The sequence below is a fragment of the Panthera onca genome, chromosome C2, assembly GCF_046562875.1.
Source record: "Panthera onca isolate mPanOnc1 chromosome C2, mPanOnc1 haplotype 2, whole genome shotgun sequence".
In the NCBI taxonomy this organism is placed as follows: domain Eukaryota; kingdom Metazoa; phylum Chordata; class Mammalia; order Carnivora; family Felidae; genus Panthera; species Panthera onca.
The window spans coordinates 65,782,592-65,802,766 of NC_138347.1; the positions used below are offsets into that span (position 1 = coordinate 65,782,592).

The window sequence follows — 20,175 nt, forward strand, 5'->3', positions numbered from 1 at the left end:
AACAAGATCATCATTTGGAAACACTGATCCAAAATCAGAATACAGAAGATCAAATAGAACAACATCAAACAACACTTCTTCCCTGGGCAGAAACACTCTGAGTGTAACAGTGATCTAGAAGGAAAAGGAGAAAGTACTACCAGTGATGACAGCCCAATTTCAGAATGGCTGTTAAGATAGGGCATTTTAATGCTTAAAAAGGAAGGGCCATCTCTCAAAATGATGGCACTCTCAATTTAACACATTTAGTTTTATGGAAAAGGATTTCAAGAACATATCTACACATTTCATGTGAACAGATACAAAGACTCCTGCATATCCTTTTCACTAATATGCACAGAATCAGAGTCACAGCGCCGTAGAGATTGCATATACTCTATACACACCAAATACACACACACTCTTTAAATCCCCAAAGACATATTATATATATTCAGACATACATAGAGCCATAATTATATCTGATATTCTGGGCAAATATAACAATTTGAAATACCAAAATAAAACAATCTTCACTCCTTTTAAAAAGCTTGTAAATAACAGATATGTATAAATAAAGTTTGAGCTAAATTATTTATTCTTCTTCAAGTTGAGCCTTTTCTTTACTTTAAAACGCGTATGTCAAAGCTGAAGTTAATAAAAACTTTGGAGGCTTCTAAGGACATTAAAGTTAGCTGACTCTATTAAATAATTAAATAATTCTTTAATTAACAATTAATTAAATATTTAATTATTAAACAAATAATTAAATAAATCTGATTAATATGAAAAACTGTCCATTCACAAAAGTCCAATATTTTCAAAACCATATTCTAAAATCTAAGTCTATTTATTTTCATGTCAGTTTGTCTTATGAATGTAATTTACTAGAGAATAGGTAAATAGCATTTACCAGGCTGTGATTCATTATTGCAATAAACTTATTTAGGACCACAATGCACAATGAAACACCACTTCACATCCACTAGGATGGCTATTAAAAAAAAAAAAAAGGAACATAAGTATTGGGGAGGATGTAGAGAAACTGGAACTGTTGTAAACTGCTGGTGGGAATATAAAACGTGCAAACCACCATGGAAAATAGTTTGGCAGTTCCTCAAAAAGTTAAACATAGAATTACCACATGACTCAGCAATACCCAAAAGAATTAAAAACAGTATTCAAATAAATATCTGTAAACAAATGGTCATAGCAGCACTATTCATAATAGCCAGAAGGTAGAAACAAGCCAAATATCCAACAGATGATGGATAAACAAAATGTGGTGTATCCATACACTGTGTATTGATTGTTTGTGTCCCTAAAAGTCATATGCTGAAGCCCTACTCCCCAACGTAATAGTGTTTGGAAATGGAGCCTTTGAGAGGTAATTAGGTCATAAGGGGAGAACCCCCATGAATGGGATTAGTGGCCTTATAAGAAGAGACACAAGAGACGTAATCTCTTTCTACCATACGAGGATACAGTAAGAAGGTAGCCATCTGCAAATCACAAACTATGTCTTCATCAGACACCAAATCTACTAGCACCTTGATCTTGAATTTCCCAGCCTCCAGAACTCTGAGAAATAAATGTTTGCTGTTTAAGCCACACAGTCTCTGGTATTTTGTTATAGCAGCCTACACTGATTAAGACATACTACAGTGGAATATTATTCAGCCATAAAAAGGAATAAAATACTGACACATGCTACAACATGGATGAACTTTGAAAACATTATGCTAGGTGAAAGAAGCCATATACAAAAGGTCACATAATGTATTACTCCATTTATATAAAATATCCCAAATAGTGAAGTCCAGAAGCAGGAAGCACATTGGTGGTTGCCAGGAGTTGGAGGAGGAGTTAATGGGGACTGACCACTTAATGGGTATGTTTTCTTTAGGAGCAATGAAAATGTTTTAGAACTTGATCAAGGTGGTAGTTGCACAACATTGTGAATATACTAAATGCCACTGAACTGTTTACTTTAAAATGGCTCATGTTATACAAATGTTTCCTCAGTTTTCAAAAAAACTTAGGATTCCATAGAATAATAAATTTAGTTGTTTTAAAATTTTATTTTCTTTAGTAATAATGAATAATTATTAGTGAGTAAAGAATCGTATATATGAACAATGAAACGGAATCCTGGATTTTTAAATCTGATTAAATAAAATGTTTAAGTATCTCAGTTTTGATCAACACATACAGGTGTATTAAAGAGTTTATACAAAATATGTCTGAATATAGGGAGAATTATTCTCCAAAATGTGTCCATTATAAATATCATGTGTGTTTGGGGTTCTACTTAATTGCTTACTTGACAAAAGGCTTCCTTAATTCATGTAATTGAGAAACAAAGTACTCATTGGAGAAGATACTTCGTGTGAATAAAACCACAATCAATGCTTGTTTGGGAAACTAAGTTCACCTGACAAAAGTGGTTAAAAAAAAGAGAGAGAGAAACAGAGAGAGAGAGAGAGAGAGAGAGAGAGAGAGAGAGAGAAACAAATAAAGTTAACATTAACATAATAGTTTCTGATGTCAAGATTCCACAGTAACAAATGCTGGATGTCACTGTATACAGAGCCTTTTGGGGAACACTTTAAAAAGCAACCCAGCAGATAGTTATATGTGCAGCTAATTAACAGACACCTACAGTACAAAACAAAACAAACAAAACAAAACAACAACAACAAAAAAAAACTTACGAAATTTGATACCTGTAGAATTTCCAGTGGTGGCCTCATACAGATTCAAAAAATGCTTCATATCAAAAAATTTAGGTGATATAACCTAAAAATCTATGATAGTTCAAAAAGTAGCTCTACTGATGACAAAGACACAGATGTAAAAGATGCATTTATAAAAAGTATTAATAAAATTGTTTCATGAAATGATAGGTAAAAAAGTGAAATGCCTGAATAAATATTAATTTTGTATAATGTGTAATTTTAAATATTTTTGAGTTAATCAAAAGAAACCCTTTTGTGATCTTAATGGGAAAATAGAGTATCACTTTATATTCAAAGATTATCAGTATATGTATGCATCAGAGAAAAGACTGAAAAGAGCTACACTATGAAAATGTTTCAGTGATTAATTTGAAAGGTAAAAGTGATTATTTCAGGATTGTGATTTTAATTTTCTCTATACTTCTTTTGCATTTTCAACATTTTCCTCAATCTACATGTACTACTCTTGATTAAAACAGAACAGTAAGAACTGAAAATAAAGTTTGTTTTCTTAGTGACATGGAATTATATAGAACCTTTGCTCCAGAAGAGGCCAAGAGTCTCCCAGTCTAACCTACTGCCAAATTGGAGAACATTGGACATCATCCAGCTTCTTCCTCATACTGAGATCAGTATTTTGAAAAACACTTGTTCCACTGTTAAACAATTGAAAAATTCCCTGATTCATCAGTAATTTTATTTATTAATCTCTATCTATGCCAGGGGCTGAGGTCTGCATGATAAACTCAAATATGTAGTATTCTCTAATTTTCTGCTACCTACTATTTCCAATTTTATAACATGGAGAAAGAATATAGGCTAACACCTTTCTTTAGAAGATAATCTATGAGGTATTGTTTAAGTTTTCACTTTTCCAGGATCTACTGTCGGTTCTGTTCCTTTGTATACCCTACCCGTCTTTCATTAACATCTTAAAATGGCATAGCCAGGACCTAAAACAACATTCCAAATGATTTCTGATCAGCCCTAAAGAGTCAGAATTAATCCCAGGATATCTGAATATTTTTCTTTTACCTTTATGAATGCAGTTTAAGACTGTATCAGCACTGCTAATAGTTACATGTTATTGACCACTTAAGATTATAATCAATGGAATCACCCAAGTCCATTTCAGTAACAACTCAGGTCTTCCAAATCTACTGCTTAAGCAAAATGCATTTTTCCACTTCCAAGTTTAAATATGAGTGGGAGGGGAATTCATCTTAGAATAAAGGAAATATATATTTCCTGGTCACAGAAAGCTCTCCATTTCCCTTGTGTATTTTTAGCTTGACTAAACTAATAATCGAATATTTATTGCATGTTTTATCTACAGGAAATTGTACACTTTTAATGTTCAGTTTATGAAGAAAATCACAGCATCAAAGGCAGTATGGCTGATTAAATGAATCACTTAAGGTCTTAATCAGAGAGAAAAGTGAACACAGAAGTGGTTAAGAAATAATGACTTTCCCTGGGTCTTTTAGAAACCACCGATTCACAAACTCTGTTTTCCTCTCAATGTTCTCTCAGCAGCAGCAATAGTGCCAAGCCCCAGCAGGGATAAGAATCTCTCTACCTACATCCCTTATATAAGTTCTAAGAAAGAGTTACAGAATTCCAGTTTTCCCTGTTTATATCTGACTTTATACAAATATAGCCACCAATTTATTTCTAGGTTTAAAAAACTTGATATAAATCCTTGGGAAGCAAGAAATACTAACATTCTAAGTTTCAAATACAAACCTGAAAGTTAAATTGTACATTAGTCTTATTAGTGAAATCTCTATAACTTCTCATGTGCCAAGATTTATTATAATCTGCCAAAAATGAGAGCAGCTATGTCTACTGGAAAAATCTTATCTGCCACTATTTTGTCCAAACCATACAAGTAGTGGCCTAGTAAGTGGTTAGAAAAAATGCTCCCTACTTGCATAAGTACTTAATGTGCCCACTTTTGTCCTACACAGATTTTAATTAACAGAATGTCACTTCACACACATAAGTAGTTTTCTCAGAAATGGTAAAAAGAGCTAAGTGTTTGGAATTACCTTGAGTGGTGAAGTTGAAGAGTGCAGGTGTGTCTCGCCCATTTGGTAGTTTGACATTTGGGTCCCTTAGTTCATCAAAAAATGAATGTGCACAAGCTTCCAGTGGTGTCAATCGGGCAGTTGGTGTATACTCCAGCAGACGGCTACACAGTGCAATTGCCTCCGGTGGAGTCCGGGGTCGGAAGACCTACAGCACAAAAAAAAGGGAAAGAACAATTAATGCTTCAGTGTAAGAATCTTAGCAAATTATCCTTTGAGTACTGAGTTAATTCCCACCACGTACAACAACATGGTTGCATTTGTGAAAGGAAGCTTCTAGAATGAAAAGAGTTAACTGCATATGCTTCACCACACTGGGGTGAACTGCTAATTAAAAACTATATGAGAAAAGCTCAGAGAAAAAACTAGGGGAAATAGGAAAAAAAATCTACAGCACAATTAAATATGCACACAAAATACAGGCACAAGAGAAAGACTGGATTCTGGAGGTAAGCACACCTAGAAAAATATAAAATTTTTAAAAAAGATTTGACTACTGTGGCAGTAAAATAAAAAGCTGCCTCTTTTGTGTGATTTTTAGCAGAATATCAGAATAATTGACAGCCCTACTCAAATTTGGTAATCAAGATCTTTTAAAAGAGAAAAGCTATTTACTTTAGATCTACAAATGCCAGTGACTTGGTATTAACTCTTTAATATAAGAGTCTACCTTATTTGAAAAAAATTCTTGAATACCCAGAATTTGACAAACTGTCCAAGGCTTTTCTCAAGGAGTAGCTGTTATCACAAACATGGCCAGATTACCCTCATTTGAATGAATATTCTAGGGTTTTAATTAGGGAGAACGAAATGTACTTTTCATTAAGAGCCATTAATTCACAGAAAAAGTCAACTGAAGGCTATATTAAAGCAAAATGCATATGAACTAGTTTGCTTAAAAGAACAGAACGCCTTCCACATCTATGTCTTGAAATGCTTAATCAATACATAAAACTATGAAAATAACTCTGTTCTAAATTATGGAGAGTTGAAGAATAAAAACAGAAAGGAGAAAAACAGAAACAAATATAAACAGATGAACAGAAAGCCTTTGAAACAAAAGAAAAATGAAACGTATACCCCTTGATAGGAAGAACACAGGATAACAGAGGGTGTCGTAGTGGCAGCAGACAGACATATAAAGAGAGGCAGAAAAGTATAAATGGAGGGAAACAGTGCAGGAAGGACATGTAGATTGTGATGAGGCATGGAGGACCCTGGGAGTAAGGTTTCCTGATGAGAGCAGCTCATGTAACATCTGGCCGTTCACTTAGACTGGAGGTAGGAGAACTAGTTACTACTATAGAGCTCATTACTTTTCAAGAGACTACTTGTAAGAGTACTTTCTACAGTGAAAACCTTTTTTTCTTTTGTTTTTACACAAAGTTTATTGCTAATAAAGATATTTTCCATGGAAATTGAGAAATTGGCTTGAGTAGGAATTCATTTCAGGACGTTAAAGGCCTTAATTATTCATTTGACCATATTAGAAAACCCTCTGTACAGTCAAAAACTGCTTTATCTTTATTCTTTCGAGTGATCTGAGTTGCCTCAGTCAAGGAAATCTTCAAAGTATTATATTATTTGAAACGTTCAGATCTTCCACTATTTTAAGAAATTTTTCCCTCTCTTGCTTTCTAGCCAGGTTCATTTTCAAATTCAGAATGTAAAAGAAAATAATCAGTGGGAAAACTCAGAAAACCTTTCATAAAAATATCAAGTATTACTGAGAAGTTTTATCCCTGAGGGCTGTCTGCATTTATTTCACAGCACATGGATTTATTTTGCTAGCTAGTCTAAGGAAAAACGCTTTTGCACCAATATGGGAGCACATAAGTAGAATTAAAAGTACCACTAAAAGTAGAAATAAGTGTCTCCTGCTAACATTCAAATGTAGGGTAGCTGGACAGTGAGTGTACTTTAATGAAAAATTTCATGTTATATTAATGAAGATTTTGTGTTAAAGGTACTAATAAACCAGTACTGTAACCTTATCTCTGATTATTTAAAAAAAAAAAAAAAAAAAGTCATCCACATCCTTTTAGTATCTTACTGGCTACAAATGAACATCCAGGTTGGTACTAAGATAGGTATTAGCTTATTTTGCCAGGAAATCCTAACTCATGGAAAAACAGAGTTAAAAACAATAAAGAAGAATTCATTCTAAGAGCCTACATTAAAATCAAGACTTAAGCTGCCTTTAAAAAAGTATCTGTTATTTTTGTTATACCCTTTGAGAGATTCCTGATAAGACCAGTATTCTATGGATAAAGGTTAAGTGGGAAATTATGAGGAGTCAAAACCAGTGTCTCCCAAAGTTCAGATTTGTGACCATAATATAGGGTGTGGTAGCATACAACTTCAAAAAATTAGAGGCCAAACTAGAAAACAGCTCTTCTGAATTATCTTTGTGTCTAAAGAAAAGGAAGCCAGTAACTACTGAAATCTGGCTAATAACAAAGCTTCTGCTGCTGTACTCATTTAAATTGTTTAAGATTCATAACCTTTATTGCTGCGTACCGTTGTTCATATTTATTCTTGTAAAAGTAATTTTTAAACCCCACAATTCCTAAACTTTAGTCTAGATGTCAATAAATCACTCAGGAGACTGACAACCTAAATATATGATAAGTAAAACCTGTATTGCCACATAGTGAATGAAGAAGAAATCACAGCTAGCTACCTATGCTGTTTTTACTTTTACATTTCCAGAATGAATAACGGTTTTGCCTTTCTAAAAAAAGTTTTCCCCCTAGTTTTATAGACCTGCCCTGAAATTTTGGGAAAAAAAAATTAAGTACATACCCGCACTCCTGAGGTGAAATGTCCTGTTCCTGACGAATCCTAAAGATGATAATGCAGTGAAATAATCCAAACAGGGGAAGTCAATCCAAAAGAGAATAGTCCAGCAAGGAAAAATATATCCAGTGTTATAAGAAATCCATGGTGTTGGGGGGGGGGGGACATAGAAAATGTTTATACAGTTATAAACTTTAAACATCAGTCTCCACAGTAGCAAGTCCAAGTTTTAAAAATTATTTCACCACAGTGTATGCAAAAAAATTTTTGATTGCGCAATGGTGAGGCACAATAAAGAAACATTTTAATTTTAATTTATTATGTTCCAATGCCAGTGCGTTTATTAAAAAAATACAAAACCAAAAAAAGTTAAAATCAAAATGAAATCTAGAAGTAAACTTCCCAAAGTAAAGTGTTTGGTCTTCTACGACCTGGATTCATCGTCCATTGACATGACTGGGATGGGGCATATTAGCCTGCTTTTAAAGATATCAGTTCCCAATATGCTAATTTTTATCTATTAATTTATTCCAGTTAGACAGTATAAACATTTTTTTGCTTAATTATTAGTGATGGAAGAAAGTAATAAATATATTTAATTTATATTACTATAGATTTCAAGCCAGATATTTTCAATTTGTGTGAGCTAAGAAGGATCAGGCCACCGCGGATTATTCTCCATTTTGGATTGACTTCCCTGCTAAAAGATATTTGCTGACATTCTCATTATTTTAGGATTCTTCAGGAAATTGACATATCACCTCAGGAGTGCGGGTATAAACTTACTTTCTCTATTGTGGGCTTTGCCCCCTCATACCCTTGCACCCATTACTTAGTAAAAATAAATATAGAACATTCTTTCCTTTTTGGAAAAACTCACTGAAAAAAAAATGCTACATCTTTGAGCACTACAAATTCAACACAGTTCCAAGTGCAAATATGCCCAATTCACCCACCAAAAGCTAAACAAAAAATATATACAATAAACAATACAACTAAGGGACAGTCACAGTTATAGGTGACATGCATAGTAATGTACACCAACACCTAGGCACAACGGAGCCAAATATGCAAGGGAGGTAGTAGGATCTATTATGTCTAGGTATTGAGAATAAAAAATGGCAGAACTCACCAGTAGCTGTGAATTCCCTTGGCTATTCTAAGAGAATTTAACATTCTTTTAGGATAGTTTCCAGTGGGGGAATTAATATTTTGCAAAAATAAATAATCCGCGGATTACTTTTAGTCTGCAGACTAAAATTTAGTACACGGATTAAAATCCGGCCCATCAGAATAAAAATCTCTCATGAACTAAAACACAATCAGCTGGACAAAGATAGAAAGCAAGACTAAAAAAAATGAGAGCACAAAGTAAGACTCAATTGGGCCAACTAACGATTAGTGCGCAGACTAAATATGGCCAGCCAAGTATGTTAGCAAGGCCATGAAGAGCCCAAAACACCCCCTGTAAAAACTAAAAACAAAAGTAAATAAATAAAATAAAACAGAACAAAGCAAAAAATAAATAAATAAACAAAAGAAAGAAAACAGAAAGGAAAAATTGAAAAGAACTAAAACACTGACATGAACTTTTAAGTGATTCAAATACTACCTCACCTGTGCAGCAACTCATTTTCTTAAATTGAAGCAAACTCTCACCACAAATACTAGTCCACAGAAGAAACTAACAGAAAAAATTCATTTTTTCAAAAAGAAAGTCTCTATGGTATTGAACAAATGCAAATGAGTCCTTAAATGAAGAATTATTCAAAATAAATTTGCATTTGGATAACTCAAAAATGACAGAGGCAATTTTCTCCTTACATGTCCTAGACAGAAACTTTTGCCATCAAATACCAAATTTCAACCTGGAGCTAACTGTTATGACTGAATCTTAAGCCTTTTAAAATTACCATTTATAAACAAATATCAAGGCCTATGATTGATTCTCATAGCATCAGCTCTCAGCAATTCTACTATATTAAACAGCCAACCAGAGCAATGTAAAAATGCCTAAGGCAAAGATAATTAATCTAAGTAGAACACAGAACAAGTGCTGTGCCTGTTCCGAACATCTATTCTTTCCTAGATTTCATTGTGATAAATGTACAACATAGACGCTGTTCTCTGGTTATACACAAAATACACAAGCACCCAATGTTGAAGACTGATAAACCATGAACACTCCTAAAGAGCAACCCCAATACTGCCTCTCAAGCAGTCTATTTATCATCTAAAATTATTTGCAATTTGTAAACCTAAATATAGGATTAAAAGTGAGACGATGCCATAGATTTGTTGAAGAGTTATGTTAATTAACCAGGTTAAGTAGCTACGAAAAAAACTTAAGTCTACTAAAGAGTTCACATGTGGTACATCATTCATAAGAAGCACAAACATCCTTTCCTTAGCCACAACAGAGACAGCATTCAATAAATTTCATCTGTACTAATTAAAAGGCTTATTGAGTTTTCCTGAGCTCTACTACAGTAAGAAATTATTATATGTGTTGACATCAGCATTTAGTTAATTTCTCCCTCTAACATCACTCACTGATAAAATAGTACTGCAGGCTTACCCAGAAGTATGATTTACCAAATGTCCACTTACTCAATTTAATCTCTCATTGTTCACAAAATAGTTACTGTAGTTAGACTGACCTTCCTAGGAATATAGGAATATTTTCTTTTTATCCATACCTCCTCATCTTAAGGGACAGTCCCCTAGGCTACAACAATTCCTGACCTTACCAACATGTAATCAAATCAAAATCCTCCTTCAACAGCCCACCCCACCTTTTTCTTCTATCACCTTTAAGAAGGCTTCCTTTTTTCCTCTACCTCCCTCACTGGAGATCTGCCTTATACCTATACAGCATGTGAAACACCTCTGAACACCTACAGCACACAATCAAGTATCTGGTTATATGTTATTCAATATTTGCTTCAACTGAGTCATTTATATCACCTGTAAGCTTTTCAAAAACAAGGGCTATATATTTTACTTCTTTTTCATACTTTATGGTATCCAGCACAGTGCTGGGTACATAGGAGATAGGTGTTTTAAGGAAAAAATGATATATTAAAAGTAGATTTTTGCTTTCTTTTTTAATTTGCCTCCAACCCTATCCCTTTGCTCCCCACAAGTGATCTCAAAACTTATGCCTTAGTATTCTTTCTTGTTTATATTATCCATCTTACATAGGGATTAGCCACCCTAGGGGCTAGATTTTAAAGTGCATAGTTTTCAGCAAAGAAATGGGAGCATAGCCAGTATAACTAGAAAAGTGAGGAAGTCTACGCACATGGGAAAATAAATGTTAGAGAAGAAGTGATTATTCTAGCACTAATGTAGATGTAGGTAGAAAATTCAGTAGAAAACAGTGTATTTTTGAGACAAGTGATAATGGATTAGTAGAATGTTCAGGGCAGATGTTAAGTAATAATATAAAACTAATTTACCTAAGCAACAGAACAAAACAGACAGGTGCAATCTTAGGAACTAGTAGAAATCCCACCATTGTTTTAGGCTTTCTGGAATACATGTGAGCAAAACCAGAAAAGGTTGATAAGCTTGCCTGCAAAAAAAGAAGTCTGACAACAAATTTTGTTTTGTGCTCTCTCGACCCCTCTGAAGGCATTTTTTAAAACTGTAAATGTGTTAAACTATAGTTGAAACAGCTAAGTTTACCAAGTGAAAAATATTGTACTGAAAAGCTCAGAAAAAAAAGGTAAAATTATAAAGTCTTAAAAAAATAAGTACGGTAGGAAAAAAAAAAGTACAGTAAGGTTTTGTGTTTAGTTTTAAACATAGAGAATAAAAAATGTACCATGTCCTATCTAGTCTGGTACCTTTAACAGCTGAAACGACCTCGAACCCAATTTTCTGCTTACTCATAGCTAGTTGTAAATAGTACATTTATTCATTTTCAAGTATGTGGACAGTGTTCTAAGAAATTGAGTATGTAAGGACTGACTTGTGGATACTGCTTTCTGTGATACTTAACCAATAATCTATGGCCCCATATATCCTACAGACACTTAACTATTAAACTTACTACGTGTTCCAAAGACTTAGCAACAAACATTTTAAAGTAACGGATATCCATCTTATTATTACCATTATGAAAAAGAAATTAGGAACTGCTACAAGACATACGGCGTAACTTGAAAGGTACTATAAGAGTTATATGGTGGGAATTAATCATGGAGAGCTCAGAAAATTAGAAAATATTTCATGGGAGAAGTTAAGATTTGAGTCTTGACAAAAGATTAAGATGTGGTAAGCAGGGAAGAAGAAGATCCTTCCAAGTGTGAAAAGACGCTAATAAAAGAGAAATATAAATCACTTCTCTGGGGGAAAATTAGAGGTTAGAAAGGTCAGGGACAGAACAAGAATAAACTTCTTGCTTTTCTGGGGAAAAAGAGAAACAATAAGGAACAGAATGACTGTATAATCTATTATCCAAAATGGGACACTTTTGAGAGTGAAGGGACATTCAATTAATAACTAAACTAGACAAGCAAAAAGTGGGACATAATCATCACCTTGTCTTTATATGTATGTCATATTTTCCTAAAAGCAATGAGTAATCAGAGAAGATTTCTAAATAGGAGTGACAGTATTACATATACTTTTAAGAAAACTTTGAGCCACCTGGGTGGCTCAGTAGGTTAAGTGTCCCACTCTTGATTTTGGTTCAGGTCACGACATCATGGTTTGTGAGACCAAGCTCTGCATGATCAAGCCCTGTGTCAGGCTCCACGCTGATAGTGTGGAGCCTGCTTGGGATTCTCTCTCTCTTTCTCTCTCTCTCTCTCTCTCTCTCTCTCTCTCGACACATATGTGCTCTCGCAAAATAAACTAACATTAAAAAACAAAAAAAAAAGATGCGAAACTGAAGGAGGGAAACTGGTTAGGAGGCTGTTTTAACAATTCTATGATACGATGATGGCCAAAACTAAACTCCGGGCAGGACAGAGAGGACAAATCATAGAACTATATTGGAGGCAGGATCTTTATATTACTTTAGAACTAAAATAAAATAATCCTTTTTATGCATATTACTATTTTCCAAAGAATCCTAGAAAAGACAATAGCTAATTGGTATCTTGCAAAAGAAAAAACTCCAGGCACAAAGAGTAGGAGTGATGTTCAAACTAGATCCTCACTTCATACCTAATAGACTGTCATTTAACCATACCTCGGTATACTAAGTGCAGAATTTAAGCTTCCTCTTCTGCCAGCCAATTTCCATCTCTTTTTAATTCTCAAACTTTCTTTGCATCACTTGTTTTCCTTTCCATCTGGCTTTTTATTCTTTGAAGTTTACAGTATACAGCAATGCAGGAGGTTTTTATCCTCTTATCCCCACTCAGTAATGGTCCCTGTTTCAAAACATTAGCATTTTCTTTCCTACTTAAACTTTAAATCAATGAATTAGATTGCTCTGGCTATTAAGTAATACTCAAGGGCAACTTATTGGATTTCTAAATTCTCAAGATTCCTGCCCTAAACCATACTAGAAACATCTTATTGTCCAGTTCTTCTGTTTGCTATTTTTCCTACACATCTAAATCCCTTCACTTCAATGTTTGCATAAAAGACATTTCTTTTTTTTTTCTTTTTGAAATTTTTTTTTAACGTTTATTTATTTTTGAGACAGAGAGAGACAGAGCATGAACAGGGGAGGGGCAGAGAGAGAGGGAGACACAGAATTGGAAGCAGGCTCCAGGCTCTGAGCCATCAGCCCAGAGTCCCACGCAGGGCTTGAACTCATGGACCGTGAGATCGTGACCTGAGCTGAAGTCGGACACTTAACCAACTGAGCCACCCAGGCACCCCTTAAAAGACATTTCTTTCTTGATCTTTCTGTCTGCCTACATTTTTGAACACACCAGCTTCCAGTATTTGGGGATATAGCTGTACTATACTGCAGCACAGAAAAGCAGGGTTCACATGCTCACAGTTTTAGGAAATGGACCTAATGTAGGTTCTATCAGAAGACCAAAATAAAGGCAAAGCAGCTTTTGTTTCCAGACTTTGTTACCTGCCCTCAAAGGGCAAGAAGCTCTTCTCTTTAGAGAACATTATACGTTTCTTAAAAAATAACTTCACTGGCAGCCTAGCATAAGACAGTACTTCTGAGGCTGGTGCTTACTATCATAACAGAGAAGACAGGGGACTCACTTCCTGCCAGAAATTTAAAATTTTGTGTTTTCATTTTGATAATAACCTATTTTAAAAATCAACATAAGCATATTTTGGATCATCTAGATTCATCCAGATGACAGAATAGTGTCATGGAATTTCTGTGTCTGAATTTGGTTTTGTGTTTACAACCAATAACATCAACCTAGTTATGTGCGCTAATGAGAAATTAACGTAAGTGTACTTATTACATAATAAATGCATTTGTACTAAGTGAAAATCAAATTATGCCAAGGCACACTATATGAATGAAGAGTTCACAGTAGTTTGAACACACAAAATAGGTGGGAGAAGTGAGTCATCATTCTACACATGGTATATAGGAATGGAAGCCTAAAGAAGACAAACAAACAAAAGGGCTTTATATAGATTATTCAAGTTTGAAGAGCATTATTGTAAGATATAAAACATGAGGAGTCCACATAAGTAGAGGAAGATGTAAAGTATACATATTGACCACAAATCTTATGCAGGCTGCATTTTAATTATAAACAACCATTCCTCACCTCACGTTCCATCTTAGCTAATACTTCAAAAGATATATCCTGGGGGAAAAAATGCAGAATATGACACACACTAATACTGGCAGCAGTCTTGATGTAAAAAAAAAAAAAAAAAAAAAAAAAAGGATAGAAACTGTTAAAGTAAATTTCATGACCTCAATTTCAGCATCATGTTGGTTAGATAGATACTCTATATTAAGGGTAGCATGTAAGGAATACTTAGGTTATACCAAAAAGAGCTTTATTTTTCTTTCTTCATAAAAATGACACGCTTATTAATGAAAGTGTGGAAATGCAGAACAAAGAAAATAAAATCACCTACACTCATCTCACTCAAACATTAGCATTTTGGGAGTATTTCCCTGTATTTATTCAATATATAGAATTCTCTTTATTTTTTGTTTTTCTTTAACATGGTTGAAATCATAGTATACTACAAGTCACTTATACTTTAACTTATAAAACTTCACTGAATTCAAACTACAACTCAAACTTTAAATCCCAAAAGGTCACCTAGGAATCTCTGAGTTTAGACCCAGGTGAGAGACCCTAAGTATCTTCTGACCCAGTTCAAAATAAACTTTAAGCGTAAAGATCAAAGAATGGTTTATCTCAGAATATTTAGTGTTTATTATAAATTTTAAAAGGTGTGGTGGGGAAGGCAACATCATGGCCAGTAAAAGCTAACCTAGAATTCTGGCACTAAAACACCAAGATCTCCGATTCTAAACAAGTAATTAGTGACAAAAGGATCTTCTGCAGTGAAGAGAGATAATAAGATTCTGAGAACTTGAAGGAAAAGTAACAAGAACCATAATACAATTTACAGAAAGAAACATACTTTGAATCTGGGAATATAAATTATTTCATCTATAGCCCTAAATTATTTCACCTCTTATCATAAAAGATACATAACTAACTAAATGAACCTATCAATGCTCAAAACAAAATGTTACATCTACATTTTTAAGTACAGAAAATCTCTGCTTGAACCATAAAAGAGTTGAACATTTCTAACTCACAAAAATATATAATGAAATATACATAAAGACAAGAAGAGGTACATGTTACATAACTCTAAATAAGTCTGGCATTGCGCGCGCGCGCGCGCGCGCACACACACACACACACACACACACACACACACACACAGAAAGTAGAAGTTTAATCCTGGCTTTGTCATGGCCACCTATGTAATCCTGAATAAGTCACTTGGTATCTTTGGCCAGAGTTTCTGAATCTATAAAATAAGGACACTAGAGATTCACTCTAGCAATAAACCCTGATTGAGATTTTTTTCCTCTGCTCTAATCTCACAAATTACACCGAAATGAAAAAACTTTTAAGTAAAATCTCTCTTAAAATTATTTCAATTAAGTATCAAAGCAAAAAATCAATTTTCTGGTAAATTAGTACCTATGCTCTTAGAATTGGTTCCATTTAATGTTGGGGTGAGGCTATTCAAGGGCTAGTGATAGCCCATTAACATACCAATACTTTCAATGTACACTCCAAGCGAGATCAAATCTTTTTATTTCTCTCCCAAAACACCAACAAGAAAGTAAATAAAAGAAAAAAGACAGTATAATCTATAATAAGGTCTATGTAAGTTTTAAAAATATATGAAATATACATTTTCATATGCTATATATTGAAAAAGTATCTCTAATTGTGTAAAGAAATTAACTTCTGAGTTTTACATAGTCAAAATTTATATATAAGATACTACTCCTGGTGAAATTCTTTATTTTGATGATATAGGTACACTGTCGTTATCCTACAAACAAAAACCCAGGCTGAAAACCATCTACAGGAAATCAGTAGGGACAAAACTATATACCGTCAATGACACACTGATACTACCCAACTATATTTAGATGCAGAGCTGCTGTATACTTTGTACTCAGGCAGCTATCTAGTATCAAAATAGTTTAGTTTAAGAACAATGAGAAACCCAAGTTTAAGTTAACTACTGGTTAATGTGCTTTTTAAAAAACTCTTTTTGACTCACCTTAGTCCAAGGATGTGCCTTAATTTGAGGGAATTTGAATTCTGTGTAGTTTGGGTTCATTTCTCTAATTTGCTCCCTTGTTGGTGTCCCCAGGACCTAGATAAAGAAAGCAAGTTATTGCCATATTTTTCTATATACTTACAAATATTGTCTTTATGTTTTAGCATATTGGTTTCATTGGAAAAAGGAATTCCAAAGTTATGAAATACAAAACTCGTTAGAGCAGACTTTGCACGAGACTTTTTTTTTTTTTTTAAGTTTATTTTTGAGAGAGAGAGAAAGAGCACACGTGCAAGTGGGGTAGGGGCAGAGAGAGAGGGAAAGAGTGAATCCCAAGCAGGCTCTATGCTGTGAGCGCAGAGCCCAACATGGGGGTGAGATCGTGACCTGAGCTGAAGTCAGAAGAGCCTGACACTTAACTGACTGAGCCACCCAGACACTCCAAGACTTTTAATTTTTAACTGGCTATGGATCCTAATGCTATACTACCCTACACAGACTTCTATGAGATAATCATAATGTGAAGCCACGGTTGTAAAAAAAAAGATCACTCAAAAGCATTCAAGTAAAAATCAAACATCTTTGTTCTAACTAGAAAAACCATCTACTGTAACCATGGACATTTGAAATGAGATCTTTTATTCATTTCGTATAGTCAAAGGTTTTAATTTTTTTAAGTTTATTTATTTTGAGAGAGAGAGAAAGAGAGAGAGAGACAGAACGAGTGGGTAGGGGCAGAGAGAGGGGGGAGAGAGAATTCCAAGCAGCTCCATTCTGTCAGCGCAGATCCCGACGTGGGGCTCGAACTCATGAACCATGAAATCATGACCTGAGATGAGGTCAAGAGTCAAACACTTAATGGAATGAGCTACCCAGGTGCCCCACAGGTTTTATTATCAATAAATTAATAAGGAGAACTTACTCAAACAGTCATCAGTAATACCATTCAGTGAGTATTTAGTGATTGTTTCCTGTGTCCAAGGAACTATGTTATGACATATGGAGAATACAAAGAAGAAGAGATTTCTTGTTATAATGAAATTACATATTTGTGCATGGGAAAGAGTATAATACAAAATAAAAATATACTGAATGCATCATTGCCTCTAGAGATGCAGTATGCACTGGACAAAGGAAAGTCTATGGAATTGACTGCACAAGACAGATGACAGGAAGAAACATAAATTACTAAAAACGAGAGTGCTTTGAAGAAAGATGATATATATTTTTCTTTATAATTCTAAAGCCTGGTATAAAACAAATTTGTTACAATATTCAGCCATTTGTAATTCAAAAATAGTGGCAAAGAAGGAGTGGAACTTAATAATAAGTACTGGATTTGTGGTGGTAACCAGTAGATAATCAGGGCAAAGTAAGAATTTCAGGGTTTTTCTGGTTTGTTTTTTGGTTCTAATTCTCTAGACTTCATTAAAACCAGAACTTAATCAAAATTTTAAGAGTTTTATTCTTCAAAGGACACTCTTTTTTTTTTTTTTTTTAATGTTTATTTATTTTTGAGAGGGAGAGACACAGAGTGCGAGCAGGGGAGGGGCAGAGAGAAAGGGAGACACAGAGTCCGAAGCAGGCTCCAGGCTCCAGGCTCCAAGCTGCCAGCACAGAGCCTGACATGGGGCTTGAACTTACAAATAGTGAGATCATGACCTGAGCTGAAGTCTGATGCTGAACCGACTGAGCCACCCAGGCGCCCCCAAAAGACACTCTTAAGAAAACAAAAAGGCAAGCTACAGACTGAAAGAAAGCATTTGCAAAACATACATTCTGCAAAGGACTCCTATCTAGTTTATAGAAAAGACTCCTATAAACTCAAAACAAAATGACAAGCAACCCAATAAAAATGGGCAAAAGATAGAATCAGACACTTCACCAAAGAATACTCAGATAGTAACTAAATAAGCACATGCAAAAATGCTCAACCTCATTATTATCAAGGAAATGCTAGTTAAAACTGTAAGATACCACCTACATACCTATTAAGAAGGTTAAAGTTAAAAAAAAAAAAAAAAGATTGCCTGTGTAAACGAAGTCCTGGTGAGGATGTAGAGCAACTGAAATTCTCATCCATTGCTAGAGGAAAGGTAAAATTGTATGGCGCCTTAGAAAATACTTTGGCAGTATGTTCAAGACATAAACATATACTTACCATACATCCATCATTCCTACTCCTAGGTATTTACCCAAGAGAAATGAAAGCATATGTTCATACAAAAACTTTTACACAAATGTGCATAGCACCTTTTTTTGCAACTACCAAAAAAGTAGCAACAACTCAAATGTCCACAACAGATGAATAAATAAACAAATGAGGGTATACCCATACAATAGAATACTATTCACTAATAAGAAAAAGAACATGGATGAATCTAAAAAAATTTATACTGAGTAAAATAAGCCAGACCAGAGACAGTACCTACTGTTATCATTTCATTTGTACAGAAATGTAGAAAATTTTGTCTCCAGTGACAGAAAGGAAAGCCATGATTGTGAAGGCTGGAGACAAGCCTTACAAAGAGTACTAGTGAATTATGGGGGGTGAGGAATATGTTCATTGTCTTGATTTCATGGTGGTAGTTTCTTATGTGAATACGTCTTACCAAACTGTGCACTTTAAATATGTGCACATTATTATATGTCAATTATATCTTTCAGAAACTAAGTATTAGAATATATAAAGTTGAAGTAAGAGAGGTAGAACATTCTGAGCTATAGAGTTATATACTATTATTTGTCAATGTAAGTAAAAAAAGAATCTAGTTAACTATAAAATGACTTTTAATTGCCTAAAAGACAATTTCTGAGCAAACCCCTGATGTCATTGAGGGGATAAAAAAAGATGTGTAAAAATAATCTAAATTATAACACATCACTCTGTGGAAAGCTCACTTTTGGGCACTGGAAACATATCTCCAGTTATTTAAGCTCCCTTCCTTTTTGTAGCAGAAGTCCAACTTTACAGACAGGAGCAAGGTATTATTTAGTATTGGGAAGGGAAATCACTGGCTTTTGTAGCTGTAGACATCAGACATTGTAAGTAAGGAACTATTCACACTTAAAATATGAAGGCTAAAAAGGAATCTTAATTTTTATTATTTTTAAATGTTTATTTATTTTTGAGAGAGAGACAGAATGTAAGAGGGGGAGGGGCAGAGAGAAAGGGACACAAAGAATCCAAAGTAGGCTCCAGGCTCTGAGTTGTCAGCACAGAGCCTGACGTGGGGCCCAAACTCATGAACTGTGAGATCATGACCTGAGCTGAAGTTGGATGCTCAACCGACTGAGCCACCCAGGAGCCCCTCAGTTTTTATTTTTAAGTAATAAAGCAAACACTCATATCCTATTTTAGACCCTCAATGAAGGGTGTGTGTGTGTGTGTGCGCCCGCGCGTGCACGTCTGTGTGTCTATGTATGTGTGTATATGTACTGGGAAAGAGGGAGAGGAGTGAAAAAGAAGGGAGAGTGAACTAATCGATAATTCTGCTCCCCAAATGCAACCCTAGTGGATTCTTTTAACTACTGGAAGAAAACAACAACAACAACAACAATGACATGAATAACTGAGTATTTAAAATGCATATCTTCAATGATGCTACAACTTACTAATTCCATTTTAAGGTATATCCTCTAACCTAGAGAAACTTTTTATATATCCAAAGCAACATTGTTCATAATAATAAAATACTGCAGGCAAAAGCAAAAATCCCAAAGTAGCATTAATAAATTGAGGTACAGTCATAAAATGGTACATTAACTACACATCCCTTCTGAAGAATCTCACAAAGTGGTGTTTTCACTCATCAATGAATACATACAGTAGGACTGCCTTATAT

The 20,175-nt window shown here is 34.4% G+C and overlaps 1 protein-coding gene across 3 annotated transcripts in view; it reads right to left on the reverse strand.

Moving 5' to 3' along the window:
• GSK3B (glycogen synthase kinase 3 beta) overlaps positions 1 to 20,175 on the reverse strand; it is a 197,383-nt gene that overhangs the window by 25,708 nt on the left and 151,500 nt on the right. For 2 of the 3 annotated variants that reach the window (XM_060639879.3, XM_060639881.3), the window contains exons 8-10: positions 16,331 to 16,426; positions 7,613 to 7,651; positions 4,769 to 4,955 (exon numbers count right to left, since the gene is read on the reverse strand). In XM_060639879.3, coding sequence (XP_060495862.1) covers positions 4,769 to 4,955; positions 7,613 to 7,651; positions 16,331 to 16,426 — 322 coding nt within the window. The remainder of the gene's footprint in view (positions 1 to 4,768; positions 4,956 to 7,612; positions 7,652 to 16,330; positions 16,427 to 20,175) is intronic. The other variant, XM_060639880.3, reaches the window with a different exon arrangement.